This window comes from Carcharhinus amblyrhynchos, chromosome 9 (genome assembly GCF_965287045.1).
Source record: "Carcharhinus amblyrhynchos chromosome 9, sCarAmb.v2.hapA, whole genome shotgun sequence".
In the NCBI taxonomy this organism is placed as follows: domain Eukaryota; kingdom Metazoa; phylum Chordata; class Chondrichthyes; order Carcharhiniformes; family Carcharhinidae; genus Carcharhinus; species Carcharhinus amblyrhynchos.
In genome coordinates, this window is record NC_137332.1 from 55,299,319 (window position 1) to 55,321,746 (window position 22,428).

The 22,428-nt window shown below is 41.2% G+C and overlaps 1 protein-coding gene across 1 annotated transcript in view; it reads left to right on the forward strand.

Annotated features, from left to right (window-relative positions):
• Positions 1-5,955: 5,955 nt before the first annotated feature.
• nmnat2 (nicotinamide nucleotide adenylyltransferase 2) overlaps positions 5,956-22,428 on the forward strand; it is a 214,246-nt gene continuing 197,773 nt past the window's right edge. The window contains exon 1 of the mRNA XM_080195711.1: positions 5,956-6,128. Within this exon, the coding sequence (XP_080051837.1) occupies positions 6,044-6,128 (85 nt within the window). The 5' untranslated portion in view covers positions 5,956-6,043. The remainder of the gene's footprint in view (positions 6,129-22,428) is intronic.

A 22,428-nucleotide genomic window follows, 5' to 3' on the forward strand; every position in this document is an offset into this window, starting at 1 on the left:
CCAACCTGGTGAGGACCCAACTCTGTTTCCTATCCATACTTAGACCTTGATTCATCTTTAAATATTACCATTAAAGCCACAAGTTCTTAGCTTATGCGTAACCTTCTATTTGCACCTTATTGAATGACTTTTGGAAATCCAAATATATAATCTCCACTGGTTTCCCTTTATTAACCCTACTTGTTACATTCTGAAAGAATGTCAAACACGATTTCCTTTAATTAAAACCATATTGATTTTCCAACTGTCCTGCTACTATATCCTTAATAATGGATTCCAGCATTTTCGCAATGGCAGATGTTAGGCTAACTGTCTTAAACTTTCCCATTTTCTCTTTCTCCTTTCTTGAAAAAGGATGTTACATTTTTGCCCCTTTTTTAACAGGTCCTTTCTGCCACTTACCTGGATCAAATGTCTCAGTCCTCCAGTGTGCGCCATTTCTCCAGCTATCTTTTAACATATTTTATCCTGCTATTATGCTCACTATACATGGCACTGGGAGTAACTGAGAAATGATTAACTTTGAGATCTTGCTTTGGGTTCTTTTTCCCTAGCACCTGAAATGCTGACTTCAAGAATGGAACCCTTTTCCTTCCTAGGTTGATGGTTCCCACATGGTCCATGACTTCTGGCTGTTTTTCATTCCCCCTCAAAAATTCTGTATCTTCTCAGTTGACAAAAATTTGGGTAGCACGGTGGCACAGTGGTTAGCACTGCTGCCTCACGACGCTGAGGCTCCAGGTTCAATTCTGGCCTCTGTGTCTGTGTGGAGTTTGCACATTCTCCCTGTGTCTGCATAGGTTTCCTCCGGATGCTCCAGTTTCCTCCCACAGTCAAAGATATGTGGGTTAGGTTGATTGGTCATGACAAATCATTCCTTATTGTCAGGGGATTAGCAGAATAAATATGTGGGGGTTATGGGCATGGGGCCTGGGTAGGATTGTTGTTGGTGCAGTCTTGATAGGCTGAATGGCCTCCTTCTGCACTGCAGGGATTCTAGGAACAATGGTGTCTTTAATCATGGCCCTAGAAAAGCAACAGACTTGTCCATCCTTTTGACAATAGAATCACCTCTGGCCACTGCATTTCGAATCTCGACACTACCCCCAAAATGTATATTTACCCTTGGTGCAATGAATATTCTCTAAACTCCACTCCCTTAATATCCTTCACTAATATTCAGCACTGAAAACAATTTGAGAGTTTCACATTCTGAGAGGATTCTTTTGATGTTTCTTCTTTTCCTGTTGGTTAGCCATTCATTTACTATTTTTCTGAACTCTCTATAGTAGCTTCAGGGTGACTACCCCTAGAATGTGTACTCCAGAAATTCACAGCCTCTATTATGCCCTCCAACATTCCTCCTGCTTGGATACCCCGTGTCCAAATTCAAACAGTTGGAGGCATTTCCTGCAGACTTGTTTATTCAGGACCCATGTAGCTTCCAAAATGTTACATGAATTGCAGGTAATGGGTTTCAGATATCCCATTATTTTGTTTAGGTAAGTCCTTTTAAATCACATGAATTGCTCTGATTATTCATATATTCACCATCACCCTTTGTCCTAATTTAATTGACACTTGTTTCATCCACTGCACTGAAGTTCCACTCTCACCATATTCCTATTGCTATTTTGTTGGGAAGCACTTTTAAAAATTTAAATATTTAGCAATGATTCAAAGTAGTGAAGAAATCCTATTCTGTCACACTGCAATGTGCACTGTTTCCAGCAAGACTACTCCCAGTTTGAAAGCATGATTTATTTAAAGATCATTGCAGTATCTTTTAAAAAAATCTGCTTTTAATTTGACTCTTTGAGACTTTCAAAATGAAATGTTTCTGACAGCATTTTCCTCCTATATTTAGTTAAGTGTGGTGTGTTAATTGTTACGCGGTCTTCTTGAACTGCTTCTGGGAAAGTTACTGTCATTACTATTTTAGAAACACCAGTGTTGCCACATCAATTGCACGTTTTCTTTTAAGAAAAGTGCTCTCTTGGTATAAATTTAGAATAATTCTCGATGTTAAACATAAAATTAATATGGAATCTTGCCTGGTTGCAATGACTTCTGGGTTGTTGTTTAAATTACACTCCACACCTGCGCAGTTCACTATAGCCTCTAAATATTTGCCTGAAAAACATGATCAATTTATTTGAAGCAGTTGGTTGGTTGTTTTCAATAATACGTCGCAATATTCCAGATACATATCTATTAAAGGCATGTATACTTTCCTGAAACTATTGCAGTCTGATCCTGGACAGATTCTAAATTAGTATCCTAGCAATTGTTAATAATGTGAAATCTTATTAACTTGTTCATTCCACCCAGATGAATCTCCACAACTTAAACTCATGTATATCAATCTCTTCATTTCAACCTAGAAATACACTAAGAGATGAAATTGCAGGATCACCGAATACTCAGTGTATTCCAAGTCCTAACCATTTGCTGCATGAAAATGTTTCTTCTGCTTCCATTGTTTATTTTGCCAATTCCTTAAATATGTGTCCTCTTGTTCTCAATCTATCTGCCAATGGGAACAGTTTCTCCCAATCTACTCTGTCCAGATCCCTCAAGATTGTGAATACCTCTGTGAAATCTCCTCACAACTTCTCCACCCAGGAAAATGTCCCAACTTTTCCAGTATAATAAAGGCAAAATACTGCAGATGTTGGAATCTGAAACAAAAACAGAAAATTCTGGAAAATCTTAGCAGGTCTGCCAGCACATGTGGAGAGAGAATAGAGCCAACATTTTAGCCAACATCCACTGCAAACCTCCTTCCAGTCCAAAAGACATCCATTAAACACTACTCCCTATTTTATGTCACTGTCAATTTTGTACCCACGGCACTTCAGTCCCTTTGTTCAGTGTGCTCTAACTTTGCTCACAAGTTGTGTGGCACTTTATCAAATGCACTTTGGAAGTCCATCGACACCACATCAACAGCATTATTCTCATTATTTTGTTACCCCTTCAGGAATATTAATGAAACAGTTTCTGTCCCTAAAGTTGTTCTTAATTAGTATTGCCTTGTATTTGTCCGAAAATGTGAACATTATCAATCCATAAATTTACAGATTGTGATGTTTTGCTTTTACTCATTCATAGGATTTGAGCAAGGCCAGCATTTATTGTTCATCCATAATTGCTCTTGAGATGGTGGAACCACTGCAGTGCATGTTGTGAAGGTATTCCCACAATGCTGTCAGGGAGTTCCCCAGGATTTTGATCCAGCAACAGTGAAGAATTGATGATGTGTTTCCAAATCAGGATGGTGTGTGACTTGGAGGGGAATTTGCAGTTGGTGTGTTCCCATGTGCCTGCTTCCCTTGTAATATCACATTACACAATAGGTATAAGCTGATTAACTCCTTTGCACAGGTGGTATTATAATCCAGTCTCATTCTGCAGGTTGTTGTCCTCCATATTCACCATGTCCTCTCCTACACACTCCCAGCCAGAGAAATGGGATGTAGCCTTGGAGTGCAGTTCTTTGCTTGCAGTGAAAAAAGTCACCTTTTAATGGTTCCTGTGATCATTAACACTGGTAATTAATTAAGTACAATTGCATTATTTGCATATAGTGGGACAAAATACTGACTGATATAATCAGTTTTCACTAGTTGCATTTTTCATTATGTTGTGCATAAAAGCAATTATTCCACTGCATATATTCAAGCACTTGTCCTAACCAGGACAAGTTTAACTTTTCATTCTAACACTAGAACATAAATACATATACATTCAATTGAGATGAAAGTTTATCAACTTGAAACATTAATGTTGTTTCCCACCTCACAAAGGCTGCCAGTCTCGCTGAGTGTTTCCAAAACTTTTTGTTTTTATTTCAGATTTCCAGCATCTGCAGTATTTTATTTATACTTGCGTGAATGTTTTTTGAAGTTTATTTACTGGTGTCACAAGTGGACTTACACTAACACTGCAATGAAGCTCTTATGAATATCCCCTAGTCACCACACTCTGGTGCCTGTTTGGGTACACTGAGACAGAATTTAGCATGGCCAATGTACCTAATGTGCACATCTTTCGGACTGTGGGAGGAAACAAGAGCACTTGGAGGAAACCCATGCAGACATGAGCAGAACATGCAGACTCCGCACAAATAGTGACCAAAGCCTGGAATTGAACCCAGGACTCCGTTGTTGTGAGGCTAACCACTGTGCCACCGTGTCACCAAAGTGAATGTGAATGTTCATTCAAATGAGGACATTTCTTCAGCTATTCATTCAAACCAAGTCATATGTGTGCATGTTATTCACTCCAACCAGAACACAGATTCATACAGCACAGCAACCCATTCAGCCCATCAGCCAGCTCATTAGTAGAGTTACCCCATTAGTCTCATTATCTTTCTCTATCCCCACAGCCCTGCAACGCTTGTCATTTGCAAAGATAGATCCATTTTAATTTTGAAAAATACTACTGAACCTACTTCCACTGCCATTCCAATCAGCTCATTCCAACAGCTTGCTACAGTAAAACAAAATCTCCCATCTCCCATCTTGTTCTTTACCCAATTGCCTTAAACCCGTGTGCTCTGGTTACTGATCCTCCTGCCAATGGGAACAGTTTCCCTTTACTATCTATGTTTAAACCCTTCAACATTTTAAACACCTCTATTACGTTTCTCCATGTTCTTTACTCAAAGAGTACAATCCCAGTTTCACTAATGTCTCTGAAGCTCTTCTTCCCTGAGCTAGAAAATCCAACTATGTATATTATTCACTCTAACCAGACATAGAAACATAAAATATTTATGGCACAAAAGGAGGCCATTCTGCCCATTGTATCTGCGTTAGCCAAAAAAAATCTATCCCCTGTCTCAGCTCTTGGTCCCTAACCCTGTACATATCTAAATACTTTTAAACGCGAAGAGGATCTCGGACACCACCACCTTTTCAGGCAGTGGGTTACAGCACCCCCACCACTGTCATCTTCTGAAAAATCTTTCTGCACTTGGGCAGGTTATTCAGAATGGCCAAAACATTGAAATGCTGAAGAATGTCATACCATTGTGGAATGTTAATCTTTGGATAAAGAATAACACAATGCCAACTATGAATAAAAATAAAAGCAAATTATTGCAGATGCTGAAAGCTGAAACAAGAACAGAAAATGCTGGAAAACCTCAGAAGGTTGGACAGCATCTGTGGAGAGAGAATAGCGCCAACCTTTCAAGTCTGGATGCCCCTTTGTCAGAGTTTTCAATAAAGTGTTGCTAGCAACAGCAACATTATATCTTGATCATTCCATGTTTTACTTATTAGTCACGAGTAGGCTTAGATTAACACTGCAATGAAGTTACTGTGAAAACCCCCTAGTTGCCACACTCCGGAACCTGTCTGGGTTCACTGAGGGAGAATTTAGCATGGCCAATGTACCTAACCAGCAGATCTTTCGGACTGTGGGAGGAAACCGGAGCACCCTAAGGAAACCCATGCAGACACGGGGAGAACATGCAGACTCCATACAGCCAGTGACCCAAGCCAGGAATCATACCCCGGTCCCCAGAGCTCTGAGGCAGCAGTGCTAACCACTGTGCCGCCCATGTTGACGTTTCAGTTAAGAGTGAAATAGATAAAAGCTGGGATTTGTAGTTCTTCACATGCGATACTGGAGGAAAATCGGATTCAGATGAAATACAGTAACATCTCCCAGAGCAGCCAGAGCTCCAAAAGCGAAGGACATAGTCCTTCCCTGTGGGGCGGACGGTTATCTTTTGACCATTTTCACAACAAGAAAGCCCTCACAGCCAAGCAGCGACAATGTGATCACAAGATTGGCACACAGCGACGGTTCCACCCCAATGGTGTGGTCTGTCTGTATACAACCAGCGGATAGCAAAACTCTGGAGGCAAACGGGGACATGAAACTGAAAAGTAAAGAAATGCATAATCAATGGGTGACGCACTGTGTATGAAGAGTGAGCCAGCCGAAGCTGTAAAACGCTAAGCCTCGCCTCACACTGCAGAGAACAGGAGGGAGGCAGCGAAGGAGCACAAGGCGACCTGGCAGCATGGCTGAACCGAGTAAAACCCACGTTATCCTGCTGGCCTGCGGGAGCTTCAACCCCATCACCAAAGGACACATTCAGATGTTCGGTAAGAGATTTGATCGCCTCTTCATTCCTGTCAGTGCCGTTGTTTCGTTTTAAGGCGAGACTGTCTTTAAACGCCGCTCTGAATGAATCGCTTAACCCATTCATTGATTAGAAAAACAAAGCCTGTGTCTGATGAAATAATCTTTAAATAGGAGAAGTTATTTTCGGAGAAGAGTTTGTCCCGCTAGAGCCCGCGGCTTCCCTTTGTTCGCTGTTCAGGACTTGTGGTGCTGAAAGATGCGCTTTCACCCGACTCCAGCCAGCCAACCTCATCACAGGAACATGTATAATGGATGATATTCTTCAGATTTCTCTGCTAATTGTATTATTAACAAACGCCTCTGACATTGTTTGTGCCTGGGGAGAATATATTCTCACAGTCTGGGCATTAAACAGCTGCACCACCCACCTGTCCATTTTATGCAGAATATTTTCATTTATAATTCCTACCAAATTTTTCATTCGTATTTGCGTGAATTTACTTGCGATTATCTCCAGAAAAGAGACGAAGTTTGGATGTATTTGCCCCACTCCTTGTGTCAAATGATGTGTTAGATGAAAAGTTCAATATTGTAGGTGAATGTACATTGTTTGTTTAATTGGAATCTTTGGGGATTCTTTGGAGCTCGATGCTCCAAGTGCTGTGAAACGGATAAAAGAAAACCCGATTGGATGGGCGCTTGGGCGAGGAATCTTGCAGAGGTTGTTGGTGCTGAACAGGACCTGAAAACTTGATTGTTTATGTTCGTATTGGCCCGGATACAGCTGGGCTGTAATTTGCTTTGGCTACAATTGATGTGATGTCTTATTAGAAATAAACAGTGAATATTTCAGCACCTACCTGACCAGTGAAATGAGAATGGGCTTCCAGTGCTGCTGCTTATGAGAATTGATCAAGAGACGGGTGTTTTGTTGTTGTTGTATTTAAGCTATGATGGGAAGTGGCCTTATTAAAAAAATACTAGATTTTGATGACAAGCTTTCCTTGTCTCAAAGGAAGGAGAAGGTGAGTGGTGAATAATCAAAGTGTAAGTAGGATGGGAGATGAGCTGCCAGATAACAATTCCATTTGTAAATATTGCTGGGTGGATGTTGAGCGCGGGGAAACACTGGGAAGCAATGGCAATGGCTCGGGTGCAGACTGTTTTTCTTCAGCACTTGTATATGACGAGCTTGGCATTCGGAGAAGTGGAAATTTCCAGTGAATCGCCGGGTTGGCAGACTGCAACGTCACATCTTTTTAATTGAACACAAAAAAGGAACTTAGTAACAGTGATAGTGTGGGCTGAAGAAGCTGTGTGTTTATTTTTCGTGTGTTCCCGAATGGAATATGTGAATATTGTATAGGCATTGCCGCCCCTGCGGGTAATCTGCCTGTTTGTACGCGGCTCCTTCTTTGAGCAAGTAATCACAGGGAAATTAAATAAGCAGCTATCACGTAAAAATCAACAGGAGGCCACTTTTTTGCTGTATTATTTCCTTTCTGGTAATATTTCAGTACTTTATTTTCAATGCAGCATCAGTGACCAGAAGGAAAGTGATGATGTCCAAGATGACCTTTAGTGTTGAATAGGCATTGCATAAAAAAGATAGCCTTCAGGAGAACCCTTGATAAAATGGCTGCTTTACAATATCCATGCAATGGACATGTAATCAATAAGAAATATCAACAGATATGAATAATCTGGTTTAGTTATTGGCGAATATCTACAATTAAGACGACAATCACAGTTGCACAATATTGATAGATTTATAATGAGCAAATGGTAAGTAGATTTTTTTTAAATTATCACATGAAAGGGACAATACATTTGAATTTTGAGAGTGTATCTGAATCTTAAATAATTCAGGGAGGCAATTCACCTCTGTGTAAGACTGAAGAAAGAAAATGCTAGCAATAAACCTAAGAAAAGGAAGGGAGAGAACTAGTGGTAATCTAAGATCTCCTGGGCTATTAGTCTGAGTGTGTATATATGTACTGATGCATTTTGTACATATGCACTGATGCAGAATGGATTTGTTATTACATTAAAAGCAAGTTGTTTACAGATCAGACATGGTGAGGTGAAATATTTCAGGCCAATTTTATTCATCCAGGTTAATTTCTGAATCTATGGTAAGCATGCAGATAAATGAGGACCATTAAAGGGCCGTTTGGATCAAGTGACCTAAAATTGGAATAACGAGATTGAAGATTAATTTTTAAGCGAATTATTTATAAGTTTTCAGCTATCTCACATGTTTCACTGCTGTGTATAGTGGCTGTAGCTTCAAGTCAAACCCTCCTCAAAGCAAAGCTTAACACCAGGATGAAAGTGGCTTTGTTACTAATTGGTATATATTTAGATGACTATAACTTTACTTCAGAGATTTCAAATTCATGCCATGGATTGGGTTACTACAAAACTATATGGTCTGAGAATCACAAATTACAGAATATTTACAGAGAAAAAGGAGGCCATTTGGCCCATGTCTGCACCAGATCTCCCAATGAGCATTGTGACTGATGTTGTTTCCCTGCCTTTTCCTGTACCCCTGCACATTATTTCTATTCAAATAATCATTTAATGTCCTCTTGATTGCCTCGATTGAACCTGCCTCCACCAACACTTCCAGGCAGTGCATTCCAGACCTAAACCACTCATTGTGTGAGAATGATTTTCTCACATTATGTTTTCTTCTTTGCAAATCACTTTAAATTTGTCCCTACTCATTCTTGATCCTTTTGTGGGCAGGAATAAGTTCTCCCTATCTAATCTGTTCAGCCAGCTCATGATTTTGAACATCTCTATCAAATTTCCCCTTATCCTTCTTCTCTCCAAGGAGAAAAGTCCCAACTGCTCCAATTTATCCTCATAACTGAAGTTTCTTATCCTTGGAACAATTTTTGTCAGTGTCTACTACACTAGTTTGGCATCCAGAACTCTACACAATATGTCAATTGAGGTCTGACTAGTGTTTCAGATAAGTTCAGCATTACCAATTTGCTCTTGTACTCTCTGTTCCTGCTAATAAAGCCCAGAATATTATATGCTGTATTAATGGCTTTCTCTCCACCTGTCTTGCCAACTTATGCACATATTCACCCAGGTCCCTCTGCTCCTGCACTTTCCTAAGAGTTTTACCTCTTATTTGATACTATCTCTCCATGTTCTTCCGAACAAAACACATCAGCTCACACTTATGGCCAGCAACCCTGCAATATTCATTCTCATTTCCTTCAATATCCTTGGATGTACCTCATCCTGTCCTTGTGTCTTGTTGACTTTAAATACCCACAGTCTATTCAACATTTCCTCCTTATCAATTTTGAACCCTTCAAAGGACAGTTTCCTCATCTGTTTCCATGGTCTGGGCATCTACCTCCTTGATAAAGATGGAAGCAACATATTCATGTTACCAGATGCCATGTATGAATTCCCTTTTAGGTCCCTGATCAGCTCTACTCCTTTTACCACAATTTTGCTATTTAAATACCTGTAGAAGACTTTGAGATTCTCCTTTATGCTGACTGTCAGTCTTTTCTCATAGTCCCTCTTTGTTTCTCTAATGTGCTTTTTCACCTGCCCTCAGAACCTTCCATACTTCCTTGGTTCTCAGCTGCATGTTTTTTTTACCTGACACTTATCATAAGCACACTTTTTCTTTCTTAATTTAATTTTGATCTCCTTTTTCATCCAGGAAGCTGTTATAAATTAAAATTTACGTTAGGGCTTCTAAGTTCAATTTCATCTCAGAATATATTTTTATAATTGTTTTATAACAAATCCACAGCAGTAAAAAATAATTTTGAACATAGAGCACTGGGGAACAACGGAATCCACAGGTTTTGTCTGCGTATAATACTATTGACCATTTATGTTGTGGATTTTCAGTGAAAATAAGGACTTTTGAAGTAGAGCGGAAATGCCTGCTTGATTTAATTTGGTTAATAAGAGAATATTGGGGCCATCAAATTAATCAAAAAGACATCAATGATTATTATCAAATAATGAGAACTTACAATCAACTTCAAGCTCTTAGAATTTGCAAAAAAACAAACTTTTTTTGGAAATGTAAAGTGCAGGCATTAAAGAGGATTAATGTAAAATATTACAGGTAAGAATGCAGAGATACAAAATGTGTTGCAGAAGTGATCACAGCAGGCTTGTAGTTAAAAATAATTTCTAATTACTTTGCAATTGCAGTAATTCCAAGAACTGATGTACATATGGATGTTTATATGCTGAGATGTTATTTTGTACAATGCAAAATTCACTTCCAAATTTTAGAACATTTTCCAGTTTTTGGTACAAGTGTAGTGAGGGAATAGCTGGAAAAGAGAAAGTTGGATGTAAAACACTGCATGAGCTAAGAAAGCATATTTGTAGTAACTAGTTTACAATTACGTACATACTGACCTGGACTTTTCTTTATGTGTGCATGGACATAGACCTGTAACCTGCACACTAAGCAATTATGTGACTTAAAAGGATGGAATATTTGGCTATATGTTAATTATGTATGTAACTACAATGGACCCAGCTGTCCTCCATCTTTTACCTCTGTCCAACAAACCATTCATTTGTATCAATCTCCACCTATAAAACTGACTATGACCCAACTCCCAAATTTGAGTATCCATTCAAGGGTCTCAGATCCATTCAGGGGCCAAATCTGCAGGCAGAGTAATATAATTTGCCTGGTCTATTAACTGCATCTGTTTGAACATTATTTTAAAATCTCCCTGAAAGCTGCTCTACATTATCTTTTCATTTTGAATTGATTCTTATGACATAAATATGTCACATTAAAAATTGAAAAGTTTTTCTGATTGCTGGATTTTTAATGCAATGTGCATCAATCATGGTTAAATGAGTTGAAATTTAAATCTCAAAGAACAGTATGTTGCTCTGGATATATCATTTCCTTGAACTTCAGCGGCTTACATGGAGTTCCACTGATTTTTGCCCATTTGCAGGCATTTTATGATTGTGTGTACTGACGTGAATTTGGGATGATGATGGGACATGATTTGACATTAGCAAAGAATGCAACTTCAGGCACAATTTTGGGTACAACATCAGGGTTGGTCCCAGGAAAGAAACAGTGGCCCAGATTATCTGTCAGTGGCGCTGCTACACATATCGACCTTGCCCGTGAAGATATTTTGTGACCCTACCCCAGGACTTCTAATCTCGGCTGAAGCATTGAAAAGTCAGCACAGACATCCAAGGAAAATAAAATTGAGTGCAAGAAGAGATAGCAGGGAGAAATCCCTTCCATCTTCATGATGGTAGCTGCTTCATACAGCTATGTTTTTAAAGGTCTAGGTTGTTCAATAAGTAAATGTGTTTGTGGATGGATGAGTGGGTAGACAAGTCATGGGGAGTAGTTGGGTAGAGGGTACTTAGGTCAGGTTGAGAGGTAATTGGGTGTGGGGTGAATGAACTAGGTGGTAGTCAGGTGGGGGATGGTATTTGGGTAGACTAGCTAAGCAAAGGGGGTTTAGTTTGGTTTGATCAGAGTTAGTTGGGTGTTGGGTTTGACTGTGAAGCGGGAGGTGGGAGGAGGGTTACAAGGATGTTTATGCTCCTCAATTCATTTATTCTGGCTAATTACTGAGCTAGACAAGGTATTAATTGATGTAACATTTCCAGGATAAGTATGCAAGTAAGTCCTGAATATCTGGACAGGCCTCTTAAACTGAACCCAGTGCTGGAGACTTTTTTTTTGATTTATTAGTGTCACAAATAGGCTTGTGTTAACACTGCAATGAAGTTACTGCGAAAATCCCTGAGTCGCCACTCTCCAATGCCTGTTGAGGCACACTGAGGGAGAATTTAGCATGGCCAAATGCACCTAACCAGCATGTTCTTCAGACTGTGGGAGGAAACTGGAGCACCAGGAGGAAACCCATGCAGACATGGGAAAAATGTGCAAACTCCACACAGTCACCCAAGGCAGGAATCAAACTTGGGTTTCTGTGAGGCTGCAGTGCTAACCAGCATGCCACTCCAGGAAGCGAAAATCAGCCCGTTAGAAACTTCCCATACAATTACAGTGCGTGTGTGTCCTGATGTGAATCTACCGACTTATATCCAACGTCCTACAATCCAGATTTGAGCCAGTGCATTCAAAGGGAATTTAGTGTACAGATTTATTGTTGTAGATTGTCATGTTTCTAATCATTTTGAATTTCCATCCTCAGAACATACTTAAGTTTCTAAATCTGTTTCCCAAGGAATTTTTAAGGTTTAAAGTTTTTATTTATAAGTCACAATTAGGTTTACATTCATACTGCAATTAAGTACTGTGAAAATCCCCTAGTTGCCACTCTTTGGCACCTGTTCGGGTACACTGAGGGAGAATTTAGCATGGCCAATGCACCTAACCTGCACATCTTTGGAGTGTGGGAGGAAACCAGAATACCCAGAGGAAAACCCACACAGACACTGGGGGAACAGGCAAACTCCACACAGACAGTGACCCAAGGCCAGAATTGAACCCGGGATCCTGGCGCTGTGAGGCAGCAGTGCTAACCACTGTGCCGCTGTGCTGTATAACACTGATAATATGCGACAGTTTGACTATAACCCAGCATTAGAAAGATACATCTGACAGTCAAAATAGGATTTATAACTAAAATCAATTGCCAAAGGATTGGTTTTGGTTGATTTTATTGAAACTGGTGCTTGAAATTTGGAAGAAGATAATAACAGTTTGTTTTCAAAATGATATAGAAAGAGAGGAGATAGAAGGAGCGAGGAGAGTAATAAAATTGTAGAAATGTAAATTTTAGTTTGAGAAAAGTTTCTTCAGTGATTGTTCTTTTGTTCAGATCTCTTTTGGTTTGAATTTTTCATGGCTGTGGGTGGTAATTTGGAATCATTAATTTGGACAGATTATCAACTTGGCACCTATGGGTTTCCAGGTTGTGATTAAGATCTCCAATTAACATGATCAGTAACCTGGAGCATAAAAGTACAAGAAGACTTGGTCTGAAAGAAGTTTATAACCCAAATGCCCTGTTGATGATAATTCCATGAATTCTTCCCTTGTAGCTACATCATCACCTGAGACAGGGTATGCATGACAAATGGCGATAAATTATTAGTGCTTAGCTGCCTATTTATTGTCCACCTTTATCAGCACTAGATTAATCTTGTCTTCAGTGATGTAGCAAGCTAAAATTTCAGTCATCCTAATGACTGACACAGAGTAAGACTGTCGCTTCTATTAGCAGTCCTCTGATTTTTTTGGAACTTTGTATAGATACATCGTGGTTATGTTGATCTTTATAGAAGCCAGTAAAAGACCATGTATTGCTAAGAATAAACTCTAAACAAACTGGACAGGGAATAAATGTGACCCCCTAGAGAAGTAATCAAGCAGCTACAATCACCAGTAGCTGCAAATTGTTAATTTTAGAAGCATGTTGATTGATGATTTACTGCTAAATTTGTGAATTCCATTAGCTGGCCCTGATTTTAAGTACAGATGGTTCTAAAATCATGAATTATCTTCTCTTATTGTTGACCTGAAAAGTTGAATTCTAAACTGTTCCTGATGCTGTGATGCCAGTGGTAATTCTGAGATTGTTCTATGTGACTTATTGAACAAATAATTAGATGAGGGTAGAGTGAAAAACAATCATTGTATCAGCAAAATTTCACCAAATGCTTTTCTCCGGTTTGGAATTATAGGAAGTCATTAATGCTCATATAAGTTAAAAGATCAGTCTTATAAGCTTGGCATTTTTATCCCATTTCCTGTGATGTTCCAGTAAATCACACTGATCAGTAATTTGAGATCAAAGTACTAAAGAGCTTTGGGAAAGTCCAACAAACAAGGCAAATTCCACTACTTAAGGAAAAAGTAACATAATATGAAATAGGTCCAATGAATGCTTGCTAGCTAGGCAATTTTCTCAGATTCACAGAGTTCAAAAGAAGTAGTACAGACAACTTAGCTTTAACTTTCTGCCAAGGTTAGGTAAATGTGTGTGGATTAGACTGTGCAGGGTGATTTTGCAGATGGATACTTCCTTAACAAAACGGTAACAAAAAGTTAATTAAGAGAAGATTGGGTAGAATTTCATGGAGTGAACTACTGAGAAGAATTAGTTTGAGACTGCAATCTTCTTTTGTACTGTAATTTCCCATGTCTTGCATTAGGTTGGATGATCTTCTTGACTTTAATCTATCATTTCAAAACATGGAGGCACTATCTAGCAGTGAGATAAAAATCCAACTCAGTAAAATATGCTATTTAACAACATCTACTTTGAAAGGAAAAATGCTCAGAATTAATGAAATACAATCATTAAGTTATTAAACTATGGTGCAGAGTTCAATATATTGACTAAACAAGACTAATAATGGTTGAATATCAGTGCATGATTCATCAACTTAGCTGTTTTCTTCTATCAGAATTGTCATATCAGCAAAGGTTCATATTGGAAACAAATGAAATAACATCCCATGCTATTTACAGATACTCTTTAAAATGGTTTTCTTTACTAACCAAATTAATTTGATTTACTTGGGCATCATGACAGGTAAAGCACTGGATAAATAGCTTTAGTGTAACTAACTCAAAAAAAATCAACTTTTGAATTTCAAAAAGGTTGGAGGAATGAAGATTAATACAATAGACATTCTGTTACATTTTGTTGTGTTTCATTTAATTTTTATTGGTCTAGTAGTCTGTCATACAAACTTTAAAGTTAATGTGACTCCACCATTCATAGAAATCTGTGAATTTCTGGGAATTTATTTTCTGGATCAATAGAAAGTACAGAGAAACTGATTACTGAGAAATTTGGGATTTAAAAACCCATACATAAAGTTATTTCTTATGTGTGACATTGACCCTCTCCCTTTATTACTCTTCCTTTTCCTTCATTTATAATTTGCTGCATTGGAAGACATCAAGACATTTGTTTCTTCATTTGATTTCACCCATGGTGATTAAAAGATTTACAACCCTTTTTTCCAGTTAGGGTTTCCTGTGGGTTAGGGAAAGTATGAATTGCTTGAGGTAAGAATAAAAGCTGAGAACAATGAAAGTGCATAACAGGCTGATCAATGTCTGAAACAGAAAGAATGATTTAAGTCTCATTTGGGACTAGCTATGAATTTCCAATTTCATTGCAGGTTTTGCTCAGCTATCAGATTTTTATCGTGCTTATATTGTAACATTTGGCACTAAGATATTAAACAATAGGTCCAGTCTTGCATCATATTTCAGAAAACATATGTAAAATATACAATATACAATGAGTTTGAAATAAAACACTATCACTTGCTTCTGACGGAATTGCATTAATCTTTAGCTAGAGGTCTAAATTTTATTCAATACTAAATTCTATCTAGGGAGAAGCTACCAGCTCAGGAGAAGGTGATTTGGATGTCTTTAATTATTGCCTGTAACCAACACTTTATCAAGTCCATCTAATACGTTTGGTTAGCGAAATGAAAGATGGGGAAGTTTGCCATTTGGAAGTAATTTAAGCCCTTTTCTGTCTGTGGGTGTATTGACTATTAATGGACTTTGTTTCTTAACTAGTGGAGGAAACGATACATACCCCCATTTACTAGAGTGAAAGCTATAATTCCTGGTCTGCTGAGGAATAATTCAATGGTCTTCAAAGAAGCTGGCCCATGTTTAAGAGCAACGAGAAGTATTGCTGGTTATTAGAATGCTTGGTTCATTCAGTTCAACTGCTTTCCTACATCTTAATGACAATGGAGTGATCCACATGACAAGGGTGTTCATCTATGGAAGAGACTATCAAAATAGTCTTTGAGCACTCTGTAAGATTTCTGAAACATGTTTGTAATTTTGCATCAGGAAGTAATTAGAGAGCAAATATTCTCTAAACAGTATCATACAAGTTAAACATACTAAACTTGCTTCCATGTGAATCATCAAGAAATATATTTGGTTCAGAATTTTAGCCTGAAATATATGGCCTGTTACTATAGTCCTCCTCCACAGGTACCAGGTCCTAAGAGAGCATTGTGACCATGGACTTCCATTAGATTGGTCCATGATTATGTTTGGCAAAGTACTGTAGTGGTTTGCCATTGCATTTTACAGATGGCTGACAAAGAAACTCTCCCACTCTTAGTGTCAGCCATTAGGTATTTCGGAGGGATTTACAGGCTGATAATCAACTTGTTTGGCTATATATGAACGCACCTTCCATGACCATCAAGTACTGATGGACTTGAACTGGAGCTTTTCGCCCAGAGGTAGGGATGCTACTACTGTACCACAGTTGCTGAAGTATTTTTACTTACTGATGAGGTTTAGTAGTGCGATGCACAAAGCATGTTCCTTCTGTTTGAAAATATCTTATTTGAGATCGTAATAATTTTACTTTAGGCCTCCACCCTCACACATTGGTAATATTTTTGTCTCTGTTTCAGTGGGTCATGGGAACAAGTCCCACTCCTGAAGCATGAGTATGTAATTGAGAGGGATATTTCAGTTGCACTGTTACAGGTTCCATTTTTCAGATGAGATGTCAAACCAAGGTCCCATCTGTCCTTTCAGTTGGATGTTAAATAGCCCTGTTTGAAGAACAGCAGGAGAGTTATGTGCTGGCCCATATTCATCCCTAAAACAGATTATCTGGTAATTTCGTTAGTAGGGCCTTGCTATATGCAAATTGGCTACCATGGTTCCCAGTATTGCAACAGTCATTACACATAAAGTATTCCATGAGCTGTAAAATGCATTGGAAGGTCCTGAGGTAGTGGAAGGTGTTCCCTAAATGCAAGTCATTTTCTTTGAATCTTTGTTAACTCCGCTGCTGAGTTTATGGGTGGGATTTTATGGCCTCGCTTATCCTGAGGTCAACAGACCTTTCCATGGTCCGCCTCTTGCCCGCTCCTGTGGTGGGCAGGATAGTAAAATTCTAGCCTATATGTCTAGGTTTAAAGGCCATGTTACCTAAATGTTTGGAAATGTTGAAACTGTAACAATTCCAATACTTCAGAATGTTTTGCTGCTGTTTGTGTTTCTTGCCTTGCCAATGTCGATACAGTGATAAAAATGAGCATGTATACTCTGATACGTTCCAGCGAGGCCCTTTCAGAGAGCTGCTAAAAGTCAACCACATTGCTGTGGATCTGGAGTCACACATAGGTTAGATGAAGTAAGGATGACAGATTTTGCTCTCTAAAGGGCAATTAGTGAATTCATTGGGTTTTTATAACAATTGTTTCATAATCATCATTATTGGAACAAGCTTTCAATTCCAGAATTATTAATTCAATTTAAATTCCCCACGCATTAGATTGACTCTTTGAATCACTAGTCTAGTGACACTAGCACTTTGCCACTGTTGCCTGCTCCCATCTTATTACCATTGCAAGGCATTCTTTTTTAAAGTTATGATTGACTTTTCTACCATGAAGGTTGAGCAATACACTCCAAAATCACCCATGATCTCTGCAATTCCCACATCTGACCAATCCAGTGTGAAGCTTTCATCAGGAATTTCTGAGAGAGCAGAAACACAACTTTTCTTTTTATATTTATTTCCCAATCTCTAACTCCTTTCTGAGACTTCAGGGCATTACTGAGATATCGCTTCATTGTTGGAGCTATTGGTTTTAAAAAAGGGTTGCCCAACAGTAATAATATGCTGGGAACAGCATTAAGCTGAGAGTTGGACTTTTGCCTCTCAGGGACTTGGAAGGCCCAGTCCCAAGAACTGGAGGCCAATCAGATTAAACATGCCAAAATGCAACAATGGCTGCTGCTGGGGCTCCAAGGGAAACATGAGAAGAAGATCATGGATACTGATCTTTAAGGTAAATCTAGAGTTTTGGTCGGGGGGGTGGGGGTGGGGGGTGCGGTTCTGGGGACCCTATCGGGGGAGGGGGTGTCAGAGGCCAGGTGAAAGGCTGTGGAAGGCACAGAGGAAGGATACCATCTTGCTGGGGAGGTGCAGGATTGGGGGAGGTGGGGGCGGTGGTGGTAGGGGTATTGGGGGAGCAGTGTGGAGGTCACAAAATACCCTCACCATTTGCCTGCTCAGGTGAATGTAAAAAAATCCCTTTTTCGTCTTCTCTGACTTCCTTCAAGTCTCTTTCAGTCCAAGTCCCACTGTTCCACTTTTCCAATTTTTCTTCTTCCTGTTCCAGTTTGAGTCTCAATTTCTCCTTCAATTGTTGTCGGGACAACAATTAGAACATAAGAACATAAGAAATAGGAGCAGGAGTAGGCCAACTAGCCCTTCGAGCCTGCCCCGCCATTCAATAAGATCGTGGCTGATCTGTCGTGGCTCAGTTCCACATTCCCGCCCTCTCCCCATAACCCTTAATCCCCTCTCTTATCAAAAACCCATCAACCCGCATCTTAAAAATATTTAGCGAGGCAGCCTCCACCACTTCAACGGGCAGAGAATTCCAGAGATTCACCACCCTTTGAGTGAAGAAGTTCCTCCTCAACTCTGTTCTAAACCGCCCCTCCTTTATCTTGAGGCTGTGCCCCCTAGTCCTGCTATCCTTTCTGAGCGGGAAGAGTCTCTCCACCTCTATCCTATCCATCCCATTCATCATCTTATACGTCTCAATGAGATCGCCCCTCATTCTTCTAAACTCTAACGAGTACAAGCCTAATTTATTCAGCCTCTCCTCATAGCTCAACCCCCTCAACTCCGGCATCAGCCTAGTAAACCTCCTCTGCACTCCCTCCAAGGCCAAAATATCCTTGCGTAAGTACGGCGTCCAAAACTGCACACAGTACTCCAGCTGCGGCCTCACCAATGCCCTATACAGACGCAGCAAGACCTCCCTACTTTTATATTCAATCCCCCTCGCGATGAAGGCCAGCATCCCATTCGCCTTCCTGACCACCTGCTGCACCTGCAAGCTGGGTTTTTGCAACTCATGCGCAAGGACCCCGAGGTCCCTCTGCACCGTCGCCTGCTGCAGTTTTTCTCCACGTAAGTAATAATCCTTCCTACCATTATGCCTACCAAAATGGACCACCTTGCACTTGCCAACATTAAATTCCATTTGCCATTTCCTGGCCCGTTCGCCCAGCCTATCTAGATCCTTCTGTAGACTCTCCCCACCCTCCACACAATTTGCCTTTCCACCAATTTTGGTGTCATCAGCAAATTTCGACAGCCTACACTCGGTTCCCTCCTCCAGATCATCTATATAAATGGTAAATAGCTGAGGCCCCAGCACCGACCCCTGGGGCACTCCACTAGTCACCATCCGCCAATCTGAATAGCACCCATTGACCCCCACTCTCTGCCTCCTATTTGACAACCAATCCTCTATCCACGCTAACACCCTACCCCCAACTCCATGCCCCCTGACCTTCTGCAATAACCTCTTGTGAGGTACCTTGTCAAACGCCTTCTGAAAATCAAGAAAGACCACATCCACCGGCTCTCCTCTATCCACCGCCCTAGACACATCCTCATAGAACTCCAGTAAATTTGTCAGACACGACTTCCCTTTAACGAAACCGTGCTGCGTCTGCTCTATCAAGTAGTCCCCCTCAAGATGCCTCGCTATTTCCTCCTTGATGACGGATTCTAACATTTTACCTACAACAGACGTTAAACTAACCGGCCTATAATTCCCCGCCTTTTGCCTGGCACCCTTCTTAAACAACGGCGTAACATTAGCCATTTTCTAATCTTCCGGCACTTCCCCGGAATCCAGCGACGTCTGGAAAATAACCACCAAGGCATCCACTATCACCTCCGCCATTTCTTTCAGGACCCTCGGATGCATTCCATCCAGTCCTGGGGACTTGTCCACAATCAGCCCCTCCAGTCTGTCGAGCACCACCTCTCTAGTAACAGTAATGTCATCGAGACCCTCCAGTCCTACCACCTTTCCATCTCTAACATCCGGCAAATTATTCACGTCCTCCTCCGTGAAGACCGAAACAAAAAAGTTATTCAAGACCTCAGCCATATCCCCATCCCCTACCACTAAGTCCCCCCTCTCATCCTCTAAGGGACCAACATTCACCCTAGCCAGCCTCTTCCTTTTTATATATTTATAAAAACTCTTGCTATCCTTTTTTATATTAAGCGCTAGCCCAGCTTCATAGTTTCTCCTACCCTTCTTTATCAACTTCTTTGTCAATCTTGTTGACATTTAAACCCCTCCCAATCCTCTTCTCGCCCACTACTCTTAGCTACTCTAAACGCCTCCGCTTTTAATTTAACACTTTCCTTCACCTCCTTCGTTATCCACGGCTTATTACCTCTCCTCCTACGGTCCTTTTTGACCATCGGAATAAATTTCTGCTGAGCACCAAGAAAGATCTCCTTAAAGATCCTCCACTGCTCCTCAGCAGACCTACCTTCCAACGTGCTCCCCCAGTCCACATTCGCCAATTCTTCTCTCATCCTACCGTACTCTCCTCTGTTCAAACAAAGGACGCGCGTCCGGGAACCCACTTTCTCCTCCTCCATCTGCACCAGAAACTCCACCATATACAATGATCACTCTCCCCAAGAGGATCCTTCACCGCAAGTTCCCTAATTCTACTCTCCTCATTACATAGCACCAGATCCAAGATAGCTCGCTCCCTCATCGGCTCCAACACACACTGTTCAAGGAAACTATCCCGGCAGCATTCCAAGAACTCCTCCTCGAGCCCACCGCGCCCAACATGGGTCGACCAATCAATATGCAGATTGAAATCCCCCATAACTCCGGCCGTCCCATTCCTGCACGCTGCACTTATTTGCGCGTTAACAGCCCGCCCCACCTCCAGATCATTATTCGGGGGCCTATAGACGACACCCACCAGCGTCTTCCTCCCTTTGCTGTTCCTAATCTCTCTCCCACAACGATTCCACGTTCTGCTCCTTGGCTCCAATATCATTCCTTGCTACCACCCTGATGCTATCCTTAATCAGCAGAGCTACGCCCCCCCCCTTTTCCCTCCCGCCTGTCCTTCCTAAACACTTGATACCCCTGGACATTCAGCTCCCAGTCCCTGTCACCTTGCAGCCACGTCTCTGTAATGGCCACCAGATCATATCCATTTGTGTCGATCTGCGCCACCAACTCGTCCACTTTATTCCTAATGCTTCGTGCATTCAGATAAAGCGCCTTCATCCCAGCCTTCACCTGGACCCTATTTGCTGGAACGCCACCAACTATACTCACACCCCTTACTCCCTCTATTATTGGGACATCCTCGGCATCTATCCTTACCTGTACTGTCTCCTTAACTTTAGACCCCGTAATGTCACCTACCCTCACACCCTCCCCCCCACAATTAGTTTAAAGCCCTGTCTACAGTCCTCTTTACACGATTCGCCAGCACTCTGGTCCCAGCACGGTTCAGACCAACCCCATCCCGCCTGAACAGGTCCCACCTACCCCAATACTGATGCCAATGCCCCATAAATTCAAACCCATTCCTCCCACACCAATCCCTGAGCCACCCACTCACTTCCTTAATCCTATCAACCCTACGCCCGTCTGCACTCGGTTCAGGCAGTAGCCCAGAGATGACCACCTTGTCGGTTCTACTTTTTAATTCCATTCCCAGCTTTTCATACTCCCTCCCCAGATCCTCAGTTTGCATTTTGCCTACGTCGTCGGCACCCACATGAACCACAACGACCGGATTCTCACCCTCCCACTCCTGGTTCCTCTGCAGCCCAGATGCGACATCCCGGACCCGAGCACCAGGCAGACAACACACCCTTCTGTGCACTTTGTCATTGTGACAAAGGACAGTGTCAATACCCTTAACCCCACTATCCCCAATCACTACTACGTTCCTTTTCCCCTTCTCTTTGCCTATGTCCTGCTGCATCACTGTACTGTGTGCAGTCTGCTCACCGACCTCACCTCCCTCGTCCTCGTCCAGAATGGAAGCAAGAACCTCAAACCTGTTATGCAACTTGAGAGTCTGAGGCCTCCTCTCCCCACCCTCCTTCCTCCTCTCAGCAGCCCCCTCTTGTTCCTGACCCTTAGAGTTAGCCAGTCTGGATGTCTCTTGCACCCCATTGACAATGGCACCCTTTCTCCCCCTGATGAGCCTCAGTGTCTGTAGCTCAGAGGCCAGCTCATCTACCTTGAGCTGGAGCTCCTCCAGCAACCTGCACTTACTGCAGACATGGTCACTGGGGAGGACCCTGGGGTCCACCAGTTCCCGCATAATACAGAAACCACACATCACATGCCCCTCCATTATTCACTGTAGTAATGTTGAAAATTTCCACACGAACTCACCTGGCCCTTTTTCTCCCCAGCCCTTTTGATATTAAGCCCTAATTGCTCACTCTACTTCCCTCTCACTCCACTGCCCGC